This window comes from Falco rusticolus, chromosome 8, assembly GCF_015220075.1.
Source record: "Falco rusticolus isolate bFalRus1 chromosome 8, bFalRus1.pri, whole genome shotgun sequence".
NCBI lineage: Eukaryota > Metazoa > Chordata > Aves > Falconiformes > Falconidae > Falco > Falco rusticolus.
This window is the reverse complement of record NC_051194.1, coordinates 20,379,299-20,398,932: the sequence shown is the minus strand read 5'-3', so window position 1 is coordinate 20,398,932 and position 19,634 is coordinate 20,379,299. Positions and strand designations below refer to the sequence as shown.

At 58.4% G+C, this 19,634-nt stretch overlaps 1 protein-coding gene across 9 annotated transcripts in view; it reads left to right on the top strand.

Annotated features, from left to right (window-relative positions):
• Positions 1-19,634, top strand: part of LOC119151961 (protocadherin gamma-A4-like) — a 79,627-nt gene that overhangs the window by 36,550 nt on the left and 23,443 nt on the right. Inside the window, exon 1 of one of the 9 annotated variants that reach the window (XM_037396371.1) lies at positions 1,098-6,754. The exons of 3 other annotated variants lie outside the window; for them this stretch is intronic. In XM_037396371.1, coding sequence (XP_037252268.1) covers positions 4,322-6,754 — 2,433 coding nt within the window. In that variant the 5' untranslated portion in view covers positions 1,098-4,321. Of the gene's footprint in view, positions 1-1,097; positions 6,755-8,062; positions 10,676-13,101; positions 15,889-16,158; positions 18,910-19,634 lie in introns of those variants that run through there. 5 more of the 9 variants (XM_037396375.1, XM_037396377.1, XM_037396378.1 and 2 more) reach the window with 5 other exon arrangements.

The following is a 19,634-nucleotide window of genomic DNA, read 5'->3' as shown; positions in this document are numbered from 1 at the left end:
CGAGGAGGCCGCCTACAGCGCCTACGTGGCGGAGAACAACGCGGCGGGCGCGCCGGTGCTGCGCGTGCGCGCGCGGGACGCGGACGCGGGCGCCAACGGGCGCGTGAGCTACTGGCTGGCGGGCGGCAGCGCGGGCGCGGCGCCGTACGTGTCGGTGGAGGCGCGGAGCGGCGCGGTGTACGCGCAGCGCTCCTTCGACTACGAGCAGTGCCGCGAGTTCGCGGTGGCGGTGCGGGCGCAGGACGGCGGGGCGCCGGCGCGGAGCTCCACGGCGACGGTGCGCGTCTTCGTGCTGGACCGCAACGACAACGCGCCGCGCGTGCTGTGGCCGGCGGCGGCGGCGGCGGGCGCGGGGGCGGAGGCGGCGGCGGGCGCGGGGCCGTTCGAGGTGGTGCCGCGCTCGGCCGAGGCCGGGTACCTGGTGGCCAAGGTGGTGGCGGTGGACGCGGACGCGGGGCGCAACGCGTGGCTGTCGTACGAGCTGGTGCAGGCGCCGGAGCCGGCGCTGTTCCGCGTGGGGCTGCACAGCGGCGAGGTGCGCACGGCGCGGGCCGTGTCGGAGAGGGACGCGGCCAAGCAGCGGCTGGTGGCCGTGGTGAAGGACCACGGGCAGCCGGCGCTGTCGGCCACGGCCACGCTGCACGTGGTGCTGGCCGAGAGCTTGCAGGAGGCGCTGCCGGAGCTGAGCGATGGAGAAGCTGTGTCTGAGCTGGTGTCTGACCTAAACCTCATTCTTGTAGCGGCGCTCGCTGTCGTGTCTTTGTTATTCGTTTCCACAGTAATTTTGATACTGTTCTTTAAATGCCGACGATCGAGGAGCCCTCCCGTTTTTCTAACTTCTGATAAAGAACTGTATTCAAGCCTGGGCTCAAAAGCTCCGTATAACTACTGCAGCAGCACGCTGCCCCTGCCCTACTCCTACGAGGTGTGTTTAGCCTCCGAGTCGGGTCAGAAGGACTTCACGTTTCTGAGACCAGGGGCAGTAGCCGTGTCTGACCGTCTCCTAGCTGGTGAACGCGGCTCTGACACTGATTCCAGGATGGACTCTCATAGCGCCGAGAGGTCTGCACAGGTGAGCTTCCGTCCTAGGGTCCCTTTCTGTGGGCTTGTGTGATTATTCTCCTTCCCCTGTCCTGCCCTCAGAGATCAGTGGGTAACCGGCAAAGCTCAGCGTTACATCCGGGCGTATTGCTGAATCGCTCGGGGGCGTGGCTGTGTGCTGGTGTGTGTGTGTGACTATGGCTCTTCCTTTTGACCTGCTCAGTCTCATCCGTAAATTGTCGGTTGTTCCCCGAGGAGCGACGCAATGCTGTCAGTATTGCTGTCTGTCCTGCTCTAGGTGCGAGTTTCACTGAGCTGGGGTGGTGGGGTGGACACGGAGTAGAGTCTGGGCAACGGTGACCTGGGGTCCGAAGTTGAGATAACCCTTTCATCTTGGTCCAGTTTGATCGTCTCAGCCCGATTTGAGCCCGTTCCTGTGATAACAATGTGTGATCTGTCCGGGCCTGTTCAGGGCAGCAGCTCTGTACTGCTGTTTCCCCTGCTTGCTTACTTCTTTTCATATTCTGAACGCCTCAAAAGGAAGTTATTTATTTACACCCGGGAATAACATCCCCCTCCGTCTGGGGAGCCGGGGCTGGTGCCTCACTGTAGCTCCGAGCCTGGCGCCCAGCGGAAAATGCTTTGGGTCCACTACTGCCAGCGACTTCTCTGGAGCCCGGGCATAATGCCGGAGTGAGCGGCTCTGGCTGGGATTTGGCTTGAACCCCTCCCCGAAGGAATTCCTGGTGCAGGGGAAAGGCATCTTTGCCGTTAACTTTCGCACATTTCCACTCCTCTCCCGCCAAATGGTGCTTTCAGGAGCTCCAGAGCATCACCTTCCGTATTCGGGCTTCCCATCAAAGTGGTGGAGACGTAATGTCTCCAGATCAGTCGAAATACGGGAAGGGAAATGTTCAGTCTTCCATGCCTTTCCAGAGGTCTCTTTGTTGTACTCAGCTCTCCGCTGCTGCTGGGACTAAGCGGTCGAGGTACTCTGAATAGGGGTTGTGTGCACATTCATACAAAGAGAAACTCCTTAAGAATTGTGATACGCACGTTAGACAAATTGCTGAGTAAACAGGGAAAGATACAAAATGGGCAGTGGTTGGAAAAAAGATTCAGAGCTTATTTCAAAGAAAATAAGTGGCTGAATACTGTTTCAAAATTTGTCTCGAAGAGAGCTATGGATTTTCTTCTTTTCGGATTATATGTAAAAGAGAAAGGTAATTGGGATTTTGTTGCATAAGGTCCTATGAGAAAAGAAGTTTGCTGTCAGCACTGTGAGCCTGCAGATACTGTCTGTTACAGAAGCGCTCCAAAATGGATAGAAGCATATCGTGTACTTACGTGCATGATGCAGCTGCAGTGGCTAAAGCATATAGTTTTCCTTCTTAGTCTTTAAATTGCTCCAGAACGAAATTCTATTTAAGTACAGCATTAGATGACTAACGTTGGATTTTATCGGTGTGAAACCTGTACTTTTATCACATTCCGTGGACTGGTGATGAGAATGGTAAGTGGAGCTGATACAATTAGTTTATCCTTCAGCAACGATTATTTGGTAGGAAAGGAAATAGCTGAGCATGTAAGAGAGGAAAGGCTGCACCGATCTATTTGATATTATTGATTCTTCATATAAGCGCAGAAATACTGCCTCTCTGAGTGGATCCCGTGTTGCTCATAGCAGTTAAGGGGCCCGTGCAGGGCAAGGACACGTAACCAGAGTCAAGGTCCCTGTCACTTTGGTGGGTGTCATGTCTCCCACATTGGTGCAGATGATTTGCATCCCTTCCACAAGACGCTCCGCCACGACGAGCAATAGCTGATAACCAGCCAGGTTTCCGAGCCAGGTCTGCAGGGCGCGGGGAGCCTTCTCCTGTCTCTCGGTAAGCGAGTGAACACGTGGGCACTGATCTCTAGTCCGGTTTATTTCCCAGAGATCACCGTCCCTTCCTTATCAATCTCGGCTGTGGGAAGCCACCTGGACTCTGTGTTTCTTGGCCACAGGCGGGTTTTGACAGAGCTCCTGGTGCTCCCTTACCAAGCATCCTGGGCCCCTTACCGTGACAGCTGATCAGTTGTGCAGGTGACAGACAACGAATGCCCAAATTGAGGTAGTTTTATCCACATGAACGCTCGAAACGTTGGAAAATCCAAGGTATCAGGAGTTGTTGGCCATGACAGCCCCAAACGCAGGCAGGCAGCCCGAGAATTGGCTGTTTCTCACCCAGGCGCTGCCGGTGCCGTGACCAGCACGGGAACAGGAACTGCTCCCGGTGAATCGGCACGTCGCAGACTGTGATTTCCCTGCGTCTGGCTGGTGGAAACAGGTGCTGGGGAGCAAGCTGGGAGGTGGCGAGAGCAGGAGGGCGTCTTAACCCGAGATTTCTACGATTTGTCGGGGAAGATGCCTGGTGGGACAGTGGTGGCATTGGGAGCTGGAGGGGCGATGCTACTGGGGGCCCTGCGGCAGGGGGTGACTGCGGCCGGAGGGGTTGCTCCTAACTCGGCAGCACGACATCCGTCTCGTTTTGCCGGTGACGCTGCCGTGGTGGCACGCAGAAGCGCGACGCTGCGACGACGTGGGATACCAGGAAGAGGCTGGCCAAGCACTTCGGTGGGAGGACCGACATCCCGAGGGACACTCGGACTTGGCGCGTCGCGTGCCGGGGCTGGGCTGGCTCTCCCCGGCGCCCTGCGTGCCCCGGCCGACCCTCCCCACCCCTCGTCCCGCCCGCTCCACTTCCCCTGCTTGCTCCCGCTGTCTCTTTCCAGCGATGTTTTCCCGGGGGACACCCCACCCGTTGCCGTATCACCCTTTCTGGCGTCCTCCTCTCCGCCAGCTCTTACACCTTCCTGCCCGCGCGCGCAGCCCCTGTGCCCGATCTAGGCAGCGCTCTCCCCGCCCGGCTGCCATTAGCTGGGTTTCTCGCAGGGCTGTGCTCTCCCTTCAGGGTCAACCGGCTTGAGCCCCGCGGGCCGGGGCCGCCGCTCCCTCCCGGCGGGGCTGCGGCAGCCCTGCGCTCCGTGCAGTTATGGGCCGGGACTCTGTGTGCCGCTGTCGGCCAATGATGGAGTGGGGGGATCTGGCGGCCCGGCCCCGCTCGGAGCCGGGATGAGGCGCAGACGGTCTCAGAGAGCCTGGGAGCGAGTCACGGCCGAGCCCTCAGAGCAATGCCCGGCGCTTCCCGGGGCGCGCTGGGCAGCGGCATGACGGGGCGAGCTGGGGGTTTCTAGCCGGGGCGGGGGGGCGAAGCGGAGGGCGCGGCCGTCCTGTGCGATGAACGGCGTTGCTGCGAGGAGCCGCGGGGTGACGACGGGGCAGGTACTGAGCCTCTTGCTTTTGTTCGGCGTTTCCGACTGGGTTGCCGCCGCGATTCGCTATGCGATTCCCGAGGAGGCGCGGAGAGGCTCCACGGTGGGGAACGTGGTAGCCGACCTGGCGCTGGACCTCGGGCGGCTGCCGGGACGCCGGCTGCGGGTGGTGTCCGGGGGCAACAAGAAGTACTTCGGGGTGGATCTGACGAGCGGCGCGCTGCTGGTGAGCGAGCGGATAGACCGGGAGGAGCTCTGCGGCGCGCACTCCCCCTGCGCCCTCAGCTTTGAGATCTTGGTGGAAAACCCGCTGGAGCTGTACAGCGGCGCCGTGGAGATCCAGGACATCAATGACAACGACCCGGTTTTTCCCAGCAGCCAGGCGAGGCTGGAAATCAGTGAGTCGGTGGCAGCCGGAGCGCGCTTCCCGCTAGAGAGCGCGCAAGACCCCGATGTGGGAGTTAACTCTTTGCAGACCTACCAGCTCAGCGCTAACCCGCACTTTGCGCTCGACGTGCAGACGAGGGTGGATGGCAGCAAGTACGCGGAGCTGGTGCTAGAGAAGGAGCTGGACAGGGAGGAGCAACGGGAGCTGCACTTGGTCTTGACTGCGCTGGATGGAGGCAGCCCGCCACGGTCAGCCCACGTGCAGATCCACATTGACGTTGTGGACGCCAACGATAATGCCCCGGTCTTCAATCAGTCCACCTACAAGGCAAGTGTGAGGGAGAACATGCCCGATGGTACCCTGGTCACCAGGATCAGCGCGTATGATCTGGATGATGGGCCCAATGGAGACATTGTCTATTCCTTCAGCAGCCACACACCTGCCAAGGTACGAGAACTCTTTGCTCTGGATTCAGCCACGGGGGACTTGAAGGTCAAGGGACAGCTGGACTATGAGGAAATGAAGCTGTATGAGATTTACTTACAGGCTAAAGACAAGGGTGCTGCTCCTGGCATGGCTCATTGCAAAGTGCTGGTGGAAGTCGTGGATGTGAATGACAATGCTCCAGAGGTGACAGTGACTTCTGTGTACAGCCCTGTGCCTGAAGATGCAGCCCCAGGGACGGTCGTAGCTCTGCTGAGTGTTACAGATTTGGACTCCCATGGCAACGGTCTGGTGAACTGCTTCATTTCCCCTGGGATCCCGTTCATGCTCAGCTCCTCCCTCAAAAATTATTACACATTGAAAACAAAAGCGGCTCTGGACCGGGAAAAGGCATCAGAGTATAACATCACTATCACCGCCAGGGACTCAGGCTCACCACCCTTGTCTGCCGTAAAACAGATCCTGGTGCAGGTGTCAGACATCAATGACAATGCGCCCAAGTCTTCTCAGGACTCTTATGATGTGTATGTGCTGGAGAACAACATGCCTGGTATCCCCATCCTTAATGTGAGTGCCACAGACCCAGACCTTGGGCGCAATGCCCATCTCTCCTATACCCTCTTGCAGGGTGACCCCAGTGTAGGCCACCTCTTCTCCATCCACCGAGAAAATGGCACCCTCTACCTGCTTACCTCCCTGGACCATGAGGACCAGGTGGAGTTCAGCATGATGGTGCAGGTCCAGGATGGCGGCTCTCCGCCTCTGGCCACTAATGTCTCAGTCAGTGTGTTTGTCACTGACCTCAATGATAATGCCCCAACTGTGCTGCACCCTCACCCCAACACCACTGCCACCTATACTGATGTGGTGGCACCAGGCACTCCTGCTGGGCACATAGTCACCAAGGTGGTGGCAGTGGATGCAGATGCAGGGTACAATGCCTGGATCTCCTATACCCTGTTGCAGGCCACTGACCCCAGCCTGTTCTCAGTTGGGCTGCACAGTGGGGAGATCTTCACGGCACGCCAACTCCAGGAGGATGATGCTCCCCAGCACACACTAGTCATCCTGCTGAAAGACCATGGGGAGCCTGTGCTGTCCGCCAGTGCCACTGTCTCCATCTCTGTGGCTGAGATGGTCAAGGAGGTGCTTACTGACCTCACTGATGTGGCACCTGCCAATGATTCCAGGAGGCACTTGACTTTCTATCTCATCCTGGCTGTGATTTTGGTGTCAGCAGCTTTCTTCATCACCATGCTGTCAGTGGGCATCTTCAAGTGCTACAAGTGGAGGCAGTCAAAGGAGCTGTTCAACAGTTCCAGGAGCACCCTGTACAGGACACCAGGGCCCTTCCACCACATTGACGCCGTGCGTGGTGGCTTCATGCCACCCAATTTCTACCACCAGGTCTATCTCACCACAGACTCTCGCCAGAGTGATCTTCTGTGTAAAAAGCCCTTCACTTCCAGCCCCCTGGGGAGCCGCCAGAGCACCATAAGGAATGGTGAGCCAGGGCTGTACCACCAGATCGTGGGCACCACCGGCCGGCTCCCCATGCCTGCTGAGGTAATGTAGCTCCTTCCTTGGCATTTCTCAGTGCCAGGCAGAGACATGGTCCATTTGTGCCATAGGTGTAGCAGGTTGAGGTTGGGGGGAATATCCAGTTGCGCCTTGCCTCTAAAGAGTGGTTAAGCTGTAGCTGAACAGGTCTTCTTTGTAGTCATATGAGTCGTCCTGAGTATCATTGACATTTGCACTGTGGTGTGCAGGATCAAGTGTGTCAGTTTGCTCAGGTTAGCGAACATATATATATTTCGGATGCAGTTTTGGGTATGTCTTGTGTGAGTAACTGATGGAGACTGAGGTCAGCTTGCAACCACTTGCAAATCCTTGGCAGAAAGTTTGCTGCTAATGGTATTTCCTTCCCTTAGCAAAGTGAGAGCCAAGGGGGGCACTGGGAGGGGAACATAGCCTCTCTGCATCGTGCCCTGGTGGGGGCTGAGGAGGTGGCCGTGCAAACAGGGCTGGGAGCCACCAGCTGTCAGCGAGGGGGAACCAGGGTGTCACTTCCCACAGTGTAGTATGCAGAGCTGAAGGACGATGCTGGTTCCTTCGTTTGACAGACTGTGGTCACAGAGCAGTTCCTCCAGTCCGTGTCTCATTTTGTGTTTCACTCCTGGTGGTTCTGGTTTTGTTTCTGTAGAAATTTTGTGATGTTCACTTTGGGGTGGGGTGGGATTGCAGTCAACCCGTTGCTTGCAGGGCTCTGGTGCGCTGGGCTGTGGCTCTGAGCAGGATGGTGAGTCTTGCACTGAGGTGGTGGTTTAACAACCCTATTAAAAGCCCCACACGATTTGTAATACGCTGTGTCTGGATGATGTCTCATGTCCTGACTGAACAAACTGCAGCAAGGAAGGCATTCACGCATGGCAGGCAGCTTCTGTGCTTCTTCCCCGGTGGGAATTGTGCAGCTTGAGAGTTTTTAATTACAGGAACGCTTTGATCCTCAGAGTTGAGGCTGGGGAGTGGATCCAGTGAAAGGGGGGGTAAATCTGATGGGTTTCCAAGGTGGTTGGTGCCAGTAATGTGTCCCCTCCTGGGATGCTGTGAGTAGGAGCAACCTGTTCCTCGGAGCAGACGGAAGTGAGGTACAGTGGAAGCTGTGCATGGGCGTGGGGCTGCGTGTGCTGCCTGCTCTCTGTGGCTGAATCATAGACGGAGGCAGAAACCTCTCAGAATTATTTTATGCCTTCCCCTCCCTTTCCTACCCCCGCCCCCTCCCCCTCCGCATTGCTGCTCAGGCTCAGCAGTTCTGGTTTGTGGCAGGTGCAAATGGCTGCAGCAGCTGCAGGAGCAAGTGTTCCTCAGCATTGTGTGGGTTGTCCTACAGCTGGGGACAAAGGTGTCCCCTCCACCAAAGGGTCCTGGCAAGATGCCTCTGGGGGTGGGGGCAGTAAATTATTTGAGAATGGGGGTGGAAAGAGGTGATAACAGACAGGTGGTAAGCCTGAGCCCTAGCCATGGCTCCTCCCTACTTCCCAGTACTACACTGGAAAGACACCGGTAGTGAGAAACCATCTGGGCTGACACTGAGCTCTGGATTTTCAGTCTTTGTGGTGACAGAAGATCCAGCCCAATGCCACAGACCATGTCAAGCCTGCAAGGGCTATACACCTCTTTGCTTTGCAGGGTAATGGCCAGACCCTAAAACCGATGCAGTGGGGACGGTGCTGGCCCCATCTGTGGCAGGTGGCATGCCCTGCCATGAGAGATCCTACCCTGCAGGATCTCCAGTGATCCTTCAGCTCCCTGGGTTGTCTGGATTGGAACCTTTCTGTAGGGTGAGCTCTGGCCCTCTGGAACAGGGATATCTCCTTCTCCACCCTAAACACCCCATACCCTTCCTGCCTTGCCAGCATTCCCATCCAGGGCTTTGGCAGACCCAAGCAACAGCAGGATCCCCTGTGTGAAGCCCATCCCTTACTCCAGCCCCTTGGTGACTGAGCTACCTTGGGACACTATGCAGATTCTCCCAGACTATATGGGCTTCACAGGGGGCTTCTACTGGGACACTGCAGCAGCACCAAATCCATTCCTGGGGCATAGCACTCTGTGTTGCCAGCAGCAATGTCTGTCACCCGGTTGTGCTGTCTGGGACCCTGCCAGGGATGGGGACAGGGCACATCCCAAAGTCAAGGTTACTGTGACAGCCTCCTGCTGGTGACACCGTCGGCAGCCCTCAAGGAATTAGGACGTCCAAGCAGGTCAAACAGGTCTCTGGACACTGGGGAACCCGCTTTTCCAGCCTTTTGCTGCGTTTGCCCTTTAAGAAGGCCTTCTCCCCGCCCGCCGAGCGGGCAGTAGGTGGGACTCGGGCGCCGTCCTGCACCAGTCGCGAGGTCCCTTGCTGTGTCTCTCCCAGAGTGGCAGTAGGGTGGTCCCGCCCCGTGATTCTCAGAATGGGCAGGGAGGGGCTGCAGAAGAGAGGGAGGCCCCTCGGCGGCAGCGGCTGTGCCGTCTTTATCCTCACCCAGAAGGCTTGTGTCCCTGTCACTGTCCACCGTGCTGGGTGTGGGTGCCCCCAGCCTCGGTCACCTATTCCCCCAGATCCCCTTGGGGCCCAGGTGGTGGGGATGAGCAGGGTCCCAGGCAGGACCTGGGTCCCCTGCCTGCTGCACCACTGCGGACCCCAACCCCCAGGGTCTGCATGCACCCAGGGGAGGTCAGGGTGGTCTTGAGTGCACCGCTGACATGAACTGAGGGCATGACTGCACAAGGCTTCTGTGGGGATGTGAACTGAGCAAACACCCTGCAGCTTGCCACCATCTTCTGGGAAAGGGAGAGAGGGGGAGTTACTGCTCTGCTCCCTCCCTGGGGAGGCTGAGACACCTGCTTTTGCCCTCTGGGAGGTTGCTTGGCTGCAAAGCTGTGTCTGCTGTGGCATTTCATCATATGTGTCTGTCAGGTGGACGGCTCAGGCCTCATCTCAGTCTGATGTCCTGACCTGATGCTGTGATCTGGCGGTGGTCAAGTGGGCTTGTTGGCTGGCTCCCTGCATTTGCAGTGACTGGGGTACTGTGGAGGTTGATCTCTTCCTTGTCCCAAGGTGAGGAAGGGGTGTCCAGCTGGGTGTGTGTGGGGAGCAAGTGCATTCCGCCTTTGAATGGCTCACCCATCTCTGCCTCCTCACCTACTACCTCGGACACCCATGGGGTGCTGGCAGGGGTGGGTGTCCCTGCCTCAGTGCAAGGTCTCTGGGCTGATGGTGTGCTGGTGGCAGTGATGTTTCACTTACAGAGGCAATTACAGGGTACAGGCAGTGGCCAGAGCATTAGTTTGTGGGGAGGAGAAAAGGGGTTTGAGAAGAGCCCCTGGCACCTCAGGGCTCTAACAAGCACCTTTTTATTGGGCATGAAAAGGCCTTTTGGCCTGTGTTCATGACAGCTGCCCTTTGTCTGTGGGTGCAGTGTGAAGCCACCATTGTGGAAGGGGGAGCACACAGGGAGGGCTTGTACCTAGCTTCCAGGCTGCCAGGATGTGCAGTTTCCCTGCGAACGTGAAGTGAGCTGTCGGAGCAAGTGACTCAGGCTGGTGGAGGGGAGGCCGGGGGTGGCAGCCTGGCTGATGCCGGCTCGGGCCCCTGCTTCCCAAACCTCCAGGGCGCCAGTGCTGGGCGAGAGGGGCCGGAGCTCTCGGCCAATTGGGCGCTGATCTGAAGCCGGGGTGGGGGTGGGGGGGATCTACTTCTCCCCCCCCACTTCCACCTCCGCGCTGGGGCTGTGATTCAGTTCCCCTCCCCCAGCCCACCCCCTCTGCTGGGAGGCTGACAGCCGGAGCCGCAGCCTGCCGGAGCCCCAGAGCTGTTTTCCAAGCCGTGGAAGAGAGACCTGGGGATTTTTTTTTGCATCTTTCCGGCGCCTGCTGTGTCCTGGGCCGGACGCGCATGGACATGGAAAGCGGCAGCCTCCAGCGACCCGCCTGGAAATGGCAAGTACTGAGTTTGTTTTTGCTCTGCGGCTGGGGCTGGGTCTCCGGGCAGATCCACTACTCGGTGGTTGAGGAGTCGGAGGTGGGAACCGTGGTGGGGAACGTGGCCTGGGACCTGGGCTTGAAGGTGGAGGAGCTGCCAGGTCGCAGGCTGCGCCTGGGCTCAGAGGAGAACCTGCGCCACTTCGCCGTGCACCTGGACAGCGGTGCGCTGGTGGTGAGCCAGCAGCTGGACCGGGAGCGGCTGTGCGGAGCGGCTGCCAGCTGCGTGCTGTCGGTGCAGGTGGTGACAGAGAACCCCCTGCAGCTCTTCCGCCTGGAAGTGGAAATCCTGGACCTGAATGACAACTCCCCGAGCTTCCCCACTGCTCACCGCATGCTGCGCGTTGCTGAGTCTGCCACAGTGGCTGCACGCTTCCCCCTGGAGAGTGCGCAGGACTCTGATGTGGGCACCAATGCTGTGGGCTCCTACCGGCTAAGCCCCAACTCCCACTTTTCCCTGGATGTCAAGCAGCAGCAGGATGGCAAACTCTTCCCAGAGCTGGTGCTGGAGCGTGCCCTGGACCGGGAAGAGCAGCCAGAACTGCAGCTGGTGCTGACGGCCGTGGATGGGGGAAGCCCAGCTCGCTCGGGCACAGCGCAGATCACAGTCGTGGTCCTGGATGTCAACGACAATGCACCCACCTTTGATCGTGCCATGTACAAGGTGCAAGTCCCGGAAAACATACCCGTGGGGGCCCTGCTCGTCCAGCTCAATGCATCTGACCCTGATGAGGGCCCCAATGGGGAGACACAGTACTCCTTTGGGGTTCACACCTCTGACTCTGTCCGGAGGCTCTTTACCCTGGATCCCCACAGTGGTGAGGTCCGGGTGAGTGGGGCCCTGGACTTCGAGGAATCACCTTTCTATGAGATCTATGTGCGAGCCCATGACAGAGGGGTCCCGGAGATGGAGGGACACTGCACACTGCAGGTGGAAGTGGAGGATACCAATGACAACTCCCCTGAGGTGCTGCTCACCTCCCTGCTGAACCCGGTGCCAGAAGATACCCCACCAGAGACCGTTGTGGGGCTCTTCAATGTACGGGACCAAGACTCAGGGGCCAATGGGGATGTGAGTTTGGAGATTGCCCCCGATGTGCCTTTTGCCATCAGGTCCCTTCAGAACCACTTCTCCCTGGTCACCCGGGACAGCCTGGACCGTGAGTCCACCTCACAGTATGCAGTGGAGCTGATTGCCCAGGATGGTGGGTCTCCTGCCCTCACCACAACACTCATGTTGCTCCTCAACATATCTGATGTGAATGACAACCCCCCACGCTTCTTGCAGCCCTCCTATGATGCCTTCCTCCAGGAGAACAACCTGCCTGGCTCCCTGCTGTGCACTGTCTCTGCCTCGGACCCTGACGATGGGGATAATTCTCGGCTTGTTTACTCCATAGAGAGTGGCCAAGTGCAGGGTACCCCCATCTCTTCCTTTGTCCACATCAATCCTGAGAATGGCAACCTGTATGCTCAGCGCACCTTTGACTTTGAGCTGCTGCAGGTTCTGCCAGTCTCTGTGGCTGTGCGGGACTCAGGGTCCCCCCCGCTCCATGCCAATGTTACTGTCTACATCTTTGTGCTGGACCAGAATGACCACTCCCCCACTATCCTGCACCCAGCCAGTGACAGTGATGTCCCCGCACCCCAGAGGGTTCCGCTGTCGGCCCCATTGGGCTACCTGGTCACCAAGGTGACAGCAGTGGATGCAGATGCTGGGCACAATGCCTGGCTTTCATACCGACTGCTGCCGCAGTCCACTGACCCCTCCTTGTTCCATGTGTCGCTGTACACTGGGGAGGTGCGGACAGCACGTGCCCTCCAGGACACCGATGCTGCTGTGCAGCAGCTCATTGTCCAGGTGATGGACAATGGCGACCCACCACTGTCCACCACTGTCATCATCACTGTGGCCCTGGAGGACATGGCTCCGGAGGATAACTACAAGCCTCGGGATTTCCTGGCTGGTGCCAAGGAGAAGCCAGACCTGACCCTCTACCTGATCATCGCACTGGCAGCTGTTAGCACCGTGGCACTTGCCACCATCACTCTCCTGGCCGCCCGCTGCCTGCGGCGCAGAGGCCGTGCTGCTGGCTCGCCCTGCTGCTGCTGCTGGCTCAGCGAGTCGCCCAACCGGGACTTCTTCAAGCACTCCAGCCCCAAGCTCCAGCTCAGCTCCGACGGCACCCTCAAGTACATGGAGGTCACCCTGCGACCCACCGACTCCCAGTCTCAGTGCTACAGCACCTGCTTCTCCCCCGGCTCCGACCGGAGTGATTTCACCTTCCTGCGGCCCTGTCCACCCCCCGCGACCCTACCGAGAGAAACCAGGGCTTTCCTCTCCACTACCGGTACGCTGCGGGAGCCCGGCCAGGTGAGAGCCTTGGGGCTGGGGAAGGCGGTGCCTGGGCGGGGCGGCAGGACCGCGCATGGCCCCCGGGTCCGCCGTTGCTGCCCGGCCCGGCCCGGCTCGGCTCGGCTCGTTGCGGGGTCGGGGAAGCGCCGCGCAGGTTCGCGCCGCGCGGCAACAGCCCGCGGGTTGCGATTGGCGCCGGTGTTGCTGTCCTGAGAAAGGAGCGCGGCGATTGGAGGAGCGGCGCGGCGGTCGGAGCCAATGGCGAGGCGGCTGTGCGGAGCACCGGCGTCCCCCGCCCTCCTCGAACCGCGTCCGCCCCAAACAATGAATGGGAGCGGCGAGCGCTGAGCGCGGGCGCGGAGGGCATCGCTCCTCGGCCGCCCACCCGGCAAGGATGCCGAGGGTAGGGAAGGCGGACCGGTCCCTGGGGCTGCCGCGTGTCTTCTCGTTCTGTCTGTTTTTGCACAGCTCCTCTGCTCAGATCCGGTACAGCATCCCGGAGGAGCTCACCCGGGGTGCCTTCGTGGGCAATATTGCGAAGGACCTGGGCACCGATGTGGCGAAACTGGCAGCAGCTAACCTGCAGGTACTGTCTGATTCGGATTCTCAGTACTTCTCGGTCAATGTTAACACTGGCATTATAATGGTCAGTGAGCGGATAGACCGGGAGCAGCTCTGCGGCCAGAATCCCCGCTGCTTCCTCCACCTGAAACTTGCCATCGAGAACCCAGTGGAGTTCTACCGCATTGAGGTGGAGATTCTGGATGTCAATGACAACCCCCCGGAGTTCCCCAGTGACGAGGTTTCGTTGCGCATCTATGAGCTGGCATCTCTGGGTGCCCGGTTCCCCATCCAGCCTGCCCAGGACCCCGATGTGGGCACCAACACCTTGCAGACCTATCACCTGAGTGCCAATGAGAACTTCAACCTCAATGTGAAGGCACGCACAGATGGGGGGAAGTTCCCTGAACTGGTGCTGGAGAGAGCCCTGGACCGGGAACTCAGAGCTTTCCACCACCTGGTCCTGACTGCGGAAGACGGGGGCTCTCCCCCTCAGTCCAGCAAGATACACATCACTATTCATGTCCTGGATGCCAATGACAACCACCCGGTCTTTGACAGACCATCATACGGAGCCCGTTTAGTGGAGAACTCGCCACTGGGCACCCTTGTGGTGAAATTAAATGCCACTGATGTGGACGAAGGGCCCAATGGGGACATCCGCTACTCCCTCAGCAGCCACAACTCAGCTGCCTTACGCCAGATCTTTGCCATCGATGAGCAAACTGGGGAGATTCGTGTCCAGGGCAACCTGGACTTTGAGGAGGCAACAGTGTATGAGATCGAAGTGGAGGCCAAGGACATGGGGTCGCCAACGATGGAGGAGCACTGCAGTGTGGTGGTGGAAATCACTGATGTGAATGACAATGCCCCTGAGGTCATTCTTACCTCTTTCTCCAGCTCCCTGAGTGAGGATGCACCCCTGGGCACAGTGGTGGCTGTGATACACGTCAGAGACAGGGACTCTGGTGAGCAGGGCAAGGTCCAGTGTCATGTGTCTCCAGATCTTCCCTTCCAGCTGCGTAAGGACTATGAGCACCAGTACTCACTGCTGACCAGCACCCGTTTGGACCGGGAGCATGTTGCCTACTACAATGTCACCGTCTCTGCCTCGGACCTGGGCAGTCCTCCACTCTCCCGCCACACCATCTTGCCAATCACGCTGGCAGATGTCAATGACAATGCGCCTCAGTTTGAACAAGCATCCTACGAAGTGCTGGTGGCAGAAAACAACCCGGTGGGCAGTGTGCTGGTTACAGTCTCCGCTGCTGACCCTGACTCAGAGCAGAATTCCCGCCTTTCCTACTCCATCCTGCGAGCTGGTGGGACAGATCCAGGCCTGGATCCGACTCGCTACCTCTCCATACATCCCACAAGTGGCCAGGTCTCTGCCAAACTCCCCTTTGACTATGAACAAACCACCTATGTCCAGTTCCACGTGGAGGTCTCTGATGGTGGCTCCCCAGCCCTGAGGAACAGGACACTGGTTCACGTTTTTATAGTTGATCAGAATGATAATGCCCCACGGGTGCATTTCCCCAGGGCCGGGGAGGACTCCACTACCCAGTTCCGAATCTCCCCCTCCACTGCCCCTTTTGCTCTCATCACCAAGGTGGTGGGGATAGATGCGGACTCGGGGCGCAATGCCTGGCTCTCCTACCATCTCGTGGAAGCCACAGACCTGGGGCTTTTCAGTGTGGCACTGCGCTCTGGGGAGATCCGGATCACCCGGGCTTTGCAGGAGACAGATGCCTCTGCGCATGAACTGCTGGTGGTGATCCGGGATGCCGGGGAACCCCCGCTTTCCACAGCTGTCACACTGGTGGTACTGGTGGAGGAGAAGGGGCCAGAAGCCTTGCAGGGCGCCGAGACTCGGGCCACTGATGGTGGGGGCTTGGCCACAATTACGCTTTATCTGATCGCGTCCCTAGTGCTCATCTCTGCTGTCTCACTCGTGGGACTGGCAGTGCTGGGCGTGCGGTGCCTCCATCGGGGCTCTGCACCTGCCAGCCAGGGCTGCTGCGTGGAGAGTGTGAACACGCTTCAGCCCCCTCCTAGCCACATTTTTGGGCACTTGAACTATGAACCTAAGCAAGGGGACACGGTGATGGGCGTCCAGGTGACAGCCACGGCACCACCTGCTCCGCGTTACCGCTCCTGCTTTTCTCCGGTCTCGGACATCAGCGAGTTCATGTTTGTGAGACCCTCCGCGGGTCCAGGCGGTGCCAACCCGGATCCCACCCTGTGCAGCGAGGTGAGCTCGGGAGCGTGGCCCCCAGGCTGACCGCAACCGCGGGCTGGGGCGCGGCACCCTCGGCCGGGTTTGGGGAGGGGGTGCCCGCCGGTGCCCGCTCTCTGCAGCCGGGCGGGGCGGGGGTTCCCACGGCCGGGAGTTCCCGGCGCCCCCCTGGCGCTGCGGGGGTGGAGTGGCGGCGGCAGGGCGGGGGGGGTGGGGTGAGGCTACGCCGTGCGTATTTTGGGAAGGCGGCGGCGGCGGAGGAGGAGGGAGAGAGAAAGGAGGAGGGGGAGGAGGAGGAGGAGGGGGCTGTGGAGAGACGTAAAACTGTCACTCGGTCCATCCCCTCTGCTCGCCGACTTTGTGTGTCTTTGCGTGCCGAGAAGCGGCTCAGCCGGCCGGGCTGCGATCGCCCCCCTCCCCCCCCCGCGCCCCCTCCATCCCTCCCAGCTCGGCTCCGGCGGCAGCTTCTTCCTGCACAACCCGCTCGGACCCCCCCGGGGCGCGGGGCTCCGGCGCGGCGGCGGCTGCCGGGGGCGGGGAGGCGGGGGAGGCTGTGCGGAGCCACCGCCGCTCCGCTCCGCGCTACCCCGCTCTCATACCCGGCACGGGATGCTCGGGGGACGGAGTCTGCCATGGCAGCTGCTGTTCGCAGCCCTCTCCTGCCTGCCGGCTCCCAGCAGCGCCCAGCTCCGCTACTCCGTGCCCGAGGACAGAGAGCCGGGCTCCTCTGTGGGCGACTTGGCCAAGGACCTCGGGGTGGAGGCGCGGAGCCTGGCTGCCCGCAACCTGCGCCTGGTGAGCGAGGGTGGGCAACAGCCCTTCCAGGTGGACCTGGCAGCCGGGGTGCTGCTCCTGGACAGCAGGCTGGACCGGGAGGCACTGTGCGGGCAGAGTCCCATGTGCTCCCTGCACCTCCAGCTCGTCATGGAGAATCCCCTCCAGCTCCACCGTGTTGAGGTGGATGTCCTCGACGTGAACGACAACGCGCCCCAGTTCCCCAAGCCGGAGGTGGTCTTGGAGATCACTGAGGTAGCCAACCCTGGGACTCGGCTACCCTTGGAGGTAGCAGAAGACCCGGATATGGGCTCCAACTCCATCTCCACCTACGAGCTCAGTCCCAGCAAACATTTTGCCCTGAGCATCAATGTGAGAGGAGATGGTGTTAAAATGCCCGAGATCATACTTGAAAAACCACTGGATAGAGAGAAAGTGGCTGTGCATCATCTAACTCTGACAGCCCTGGATGGAGGGAATCCAGTGAAATCTGGCACTGCCAAGGTTACCATCCATGTCCTGGATGCAAATGACAACCCTCCTGTCTGTGACCCACCTGTATCCAAGGTACATCTGGAGGAGAATGTGCCAGTGGGCACTTTGGTCACCAAGTTGAATGTCACCGACCTGGATGAAGGTCCCAATGGGGATGTGGAATATTCTTTCAAAACTAGCAATAATGCACCTGGTCAATTCACCAAGGTGTTCTCCTTAGATCCCCGGACAGGGGAGATCCGAACCACAGCCCCACTGGATTATGAGGAATCCAGTGCTTATGAGATTGCGGTTCGAGCCAGGGACAAGGGATCCCCAGCCATGGAAGGACACTGTCACCTGCGAGTGGAATTAATCGATATCAATGATAACAGCCCAGAGATCGTGCTGACTTCTCTCTCCAGCCCAGTGCAGGAGGATGCAACCCCAGGCACTGTAATTGCCCTCATTGGTGTGAAGGACAGCGATTCCGGTGACAATGGGCAGGTCCATCTGCAGATAGCAAAAGAGCTCCCGTTTAAACTGGTGTCGTCTTTTAAAGAGCATTTCTCGCTGGTCACAAATGGTCCCCTTGATCGGGAGAAGGCCAGTGGATACAACATCACAGTGAGGGCTGTGGATTCAGGGACCCCACAGAGGGCCACACAAAAAACATTTTACCTCCAAATTGCTGATGTGAATGATAATGCACCAAATTTCTCCAGTCCTTTTGATACAGCTCATGTTCAGGAAAACTCCCTTCCTGGAACTTCTGTCTTTTCAGTGTCAGCATCTGATCCTGATGAGGGTAGCAATGCCAAGCTGTCTTACTCCATCTTGGACAATGGAGTGCAGGATGTACCCATCTCAACCTACTTCCGAATAGACCAGGACAACGGCACCATCTACACTGTGCGAGCTCTGGACTACGAGCAGGACAAGGTGTTCCAGTTGCCCGTGGAGGTGAAGGATGCTGGGTCTCCCATGTTGAGTAGCACTGCTGTGGTCCATGTGTTCGTCCTGGATGAGAATGACAATGCCCCCACCATTGTCTACCCTTCCGTCCCCCAGGGCTCTGCCTTCCACCAAACCATCCCGGCCTTGGCAGAACCTGGCTATCTGGTCACCAAAATTGTAGCTGTTGATGCTGATAGTGGTCATAATGCTTGGCTGTCCTACCAGCTGCAGGAAGCCGCTGAGGCTTTGCCTTTCCAAGTGGAACGCCGCTCTGGAGAGATAAGGGTTGCACAGGCTCTCAGGGAGTCAGAAGATCCCCACAGGCTGGTTGTTGAAGTGAGGGACAATGGGACACCGTCCCTCTCGGCCTCTGTGGTAATAATAATTTCTCCAGAGGAAAATGGTGTGCAGGACTTCGCCAAGTCCCTGGACCTCCCCAAATCTTCTCCCAAGGATACCAACCTAACGCTTTACCTCATCATCTCCTTGGTGTCCATCTCCCTTGTGTCCTGTGTGATGTTTGCTGTGGTGGCTGCCCGGTGTCTCAAAACTGGCACTGCCAGCTGGACCTTTGCGGATTGCTGCCGAGGGACTGGCCGCAAGCCTGCCTCCCATTTCCGTGGGCAGATGAAGCCAGATGGCTTCATCAAATACCTGGATGTGGGAGGAGCGGGCTTGACCTCCCAGGCACAGAATTACACCTCTTGTTTCTCACCCATGTCTGACCAGAGTGATTTCCTCTTTGTAAAACCTTTCAGCCATTCTAGCACTGCGGAGACGGTGGCTGCCTATGAGCAGGTGACCAGCACCTTAGCGAGTCCCTGCGATGGGGTAAGAGATGGGTGTTTCTTACTGTCCTGTCTGCTAAGTGCAACAGTCCGTAATATCAAGGCCAGCTGGCTGTTCTCTGTCTGTCCTTCCACCTAAGAAGGTGACTTCAGGGAATGTGTGTCACCATCACCTCCTGGGAGGTGGCAGGTGAAAGCTTTGGCTTGGCTTGATGGAGGTGGGGGAAGGGGCTGGGTAGTACTGTAAAGTCAAAGGCTGTGTGTTTGTAGAAGTGGAGAGTTTTCCCTTAGACCCGTTCATACTCTTTTCTTTTTAAAGTGATTCTTAACATGGTCAGGAACATGTTTTCTGGGTGTTTTAACTTCTTGACTCTGTTTAACCCCTTTATTCTGCATGGCATATGAACCGTGACAGAGGAGGAGGTTATCTGAAAGCAAAGTTTGTCAGTGTTTTCTTTTGCTCTGTTTTAGAGGTGCATTGTAGAAATTTCTCATTCCCTAACTCCCAGTGTTAGTAATTATTGATCGTGCCTCAGCAAGGGATCATTTTCCAGCTTAGTCTTTCTGAGGGAGGGGCTGAATTCAGTATTCAGCACTGGACATAGTGACATTTTTTGCAAAGATCCTGGTGACCTTACATGCCCTTGGTCTTGCAGAGACCTAGGCAGCGGTGAGCTTTGAAAACTTTAGCCACTTGTATTCAGATGTCTAAATATGGATGTAGGTGACTGTGTTTAGCTGTAGATTTTATAATTTTGGGATATAAAA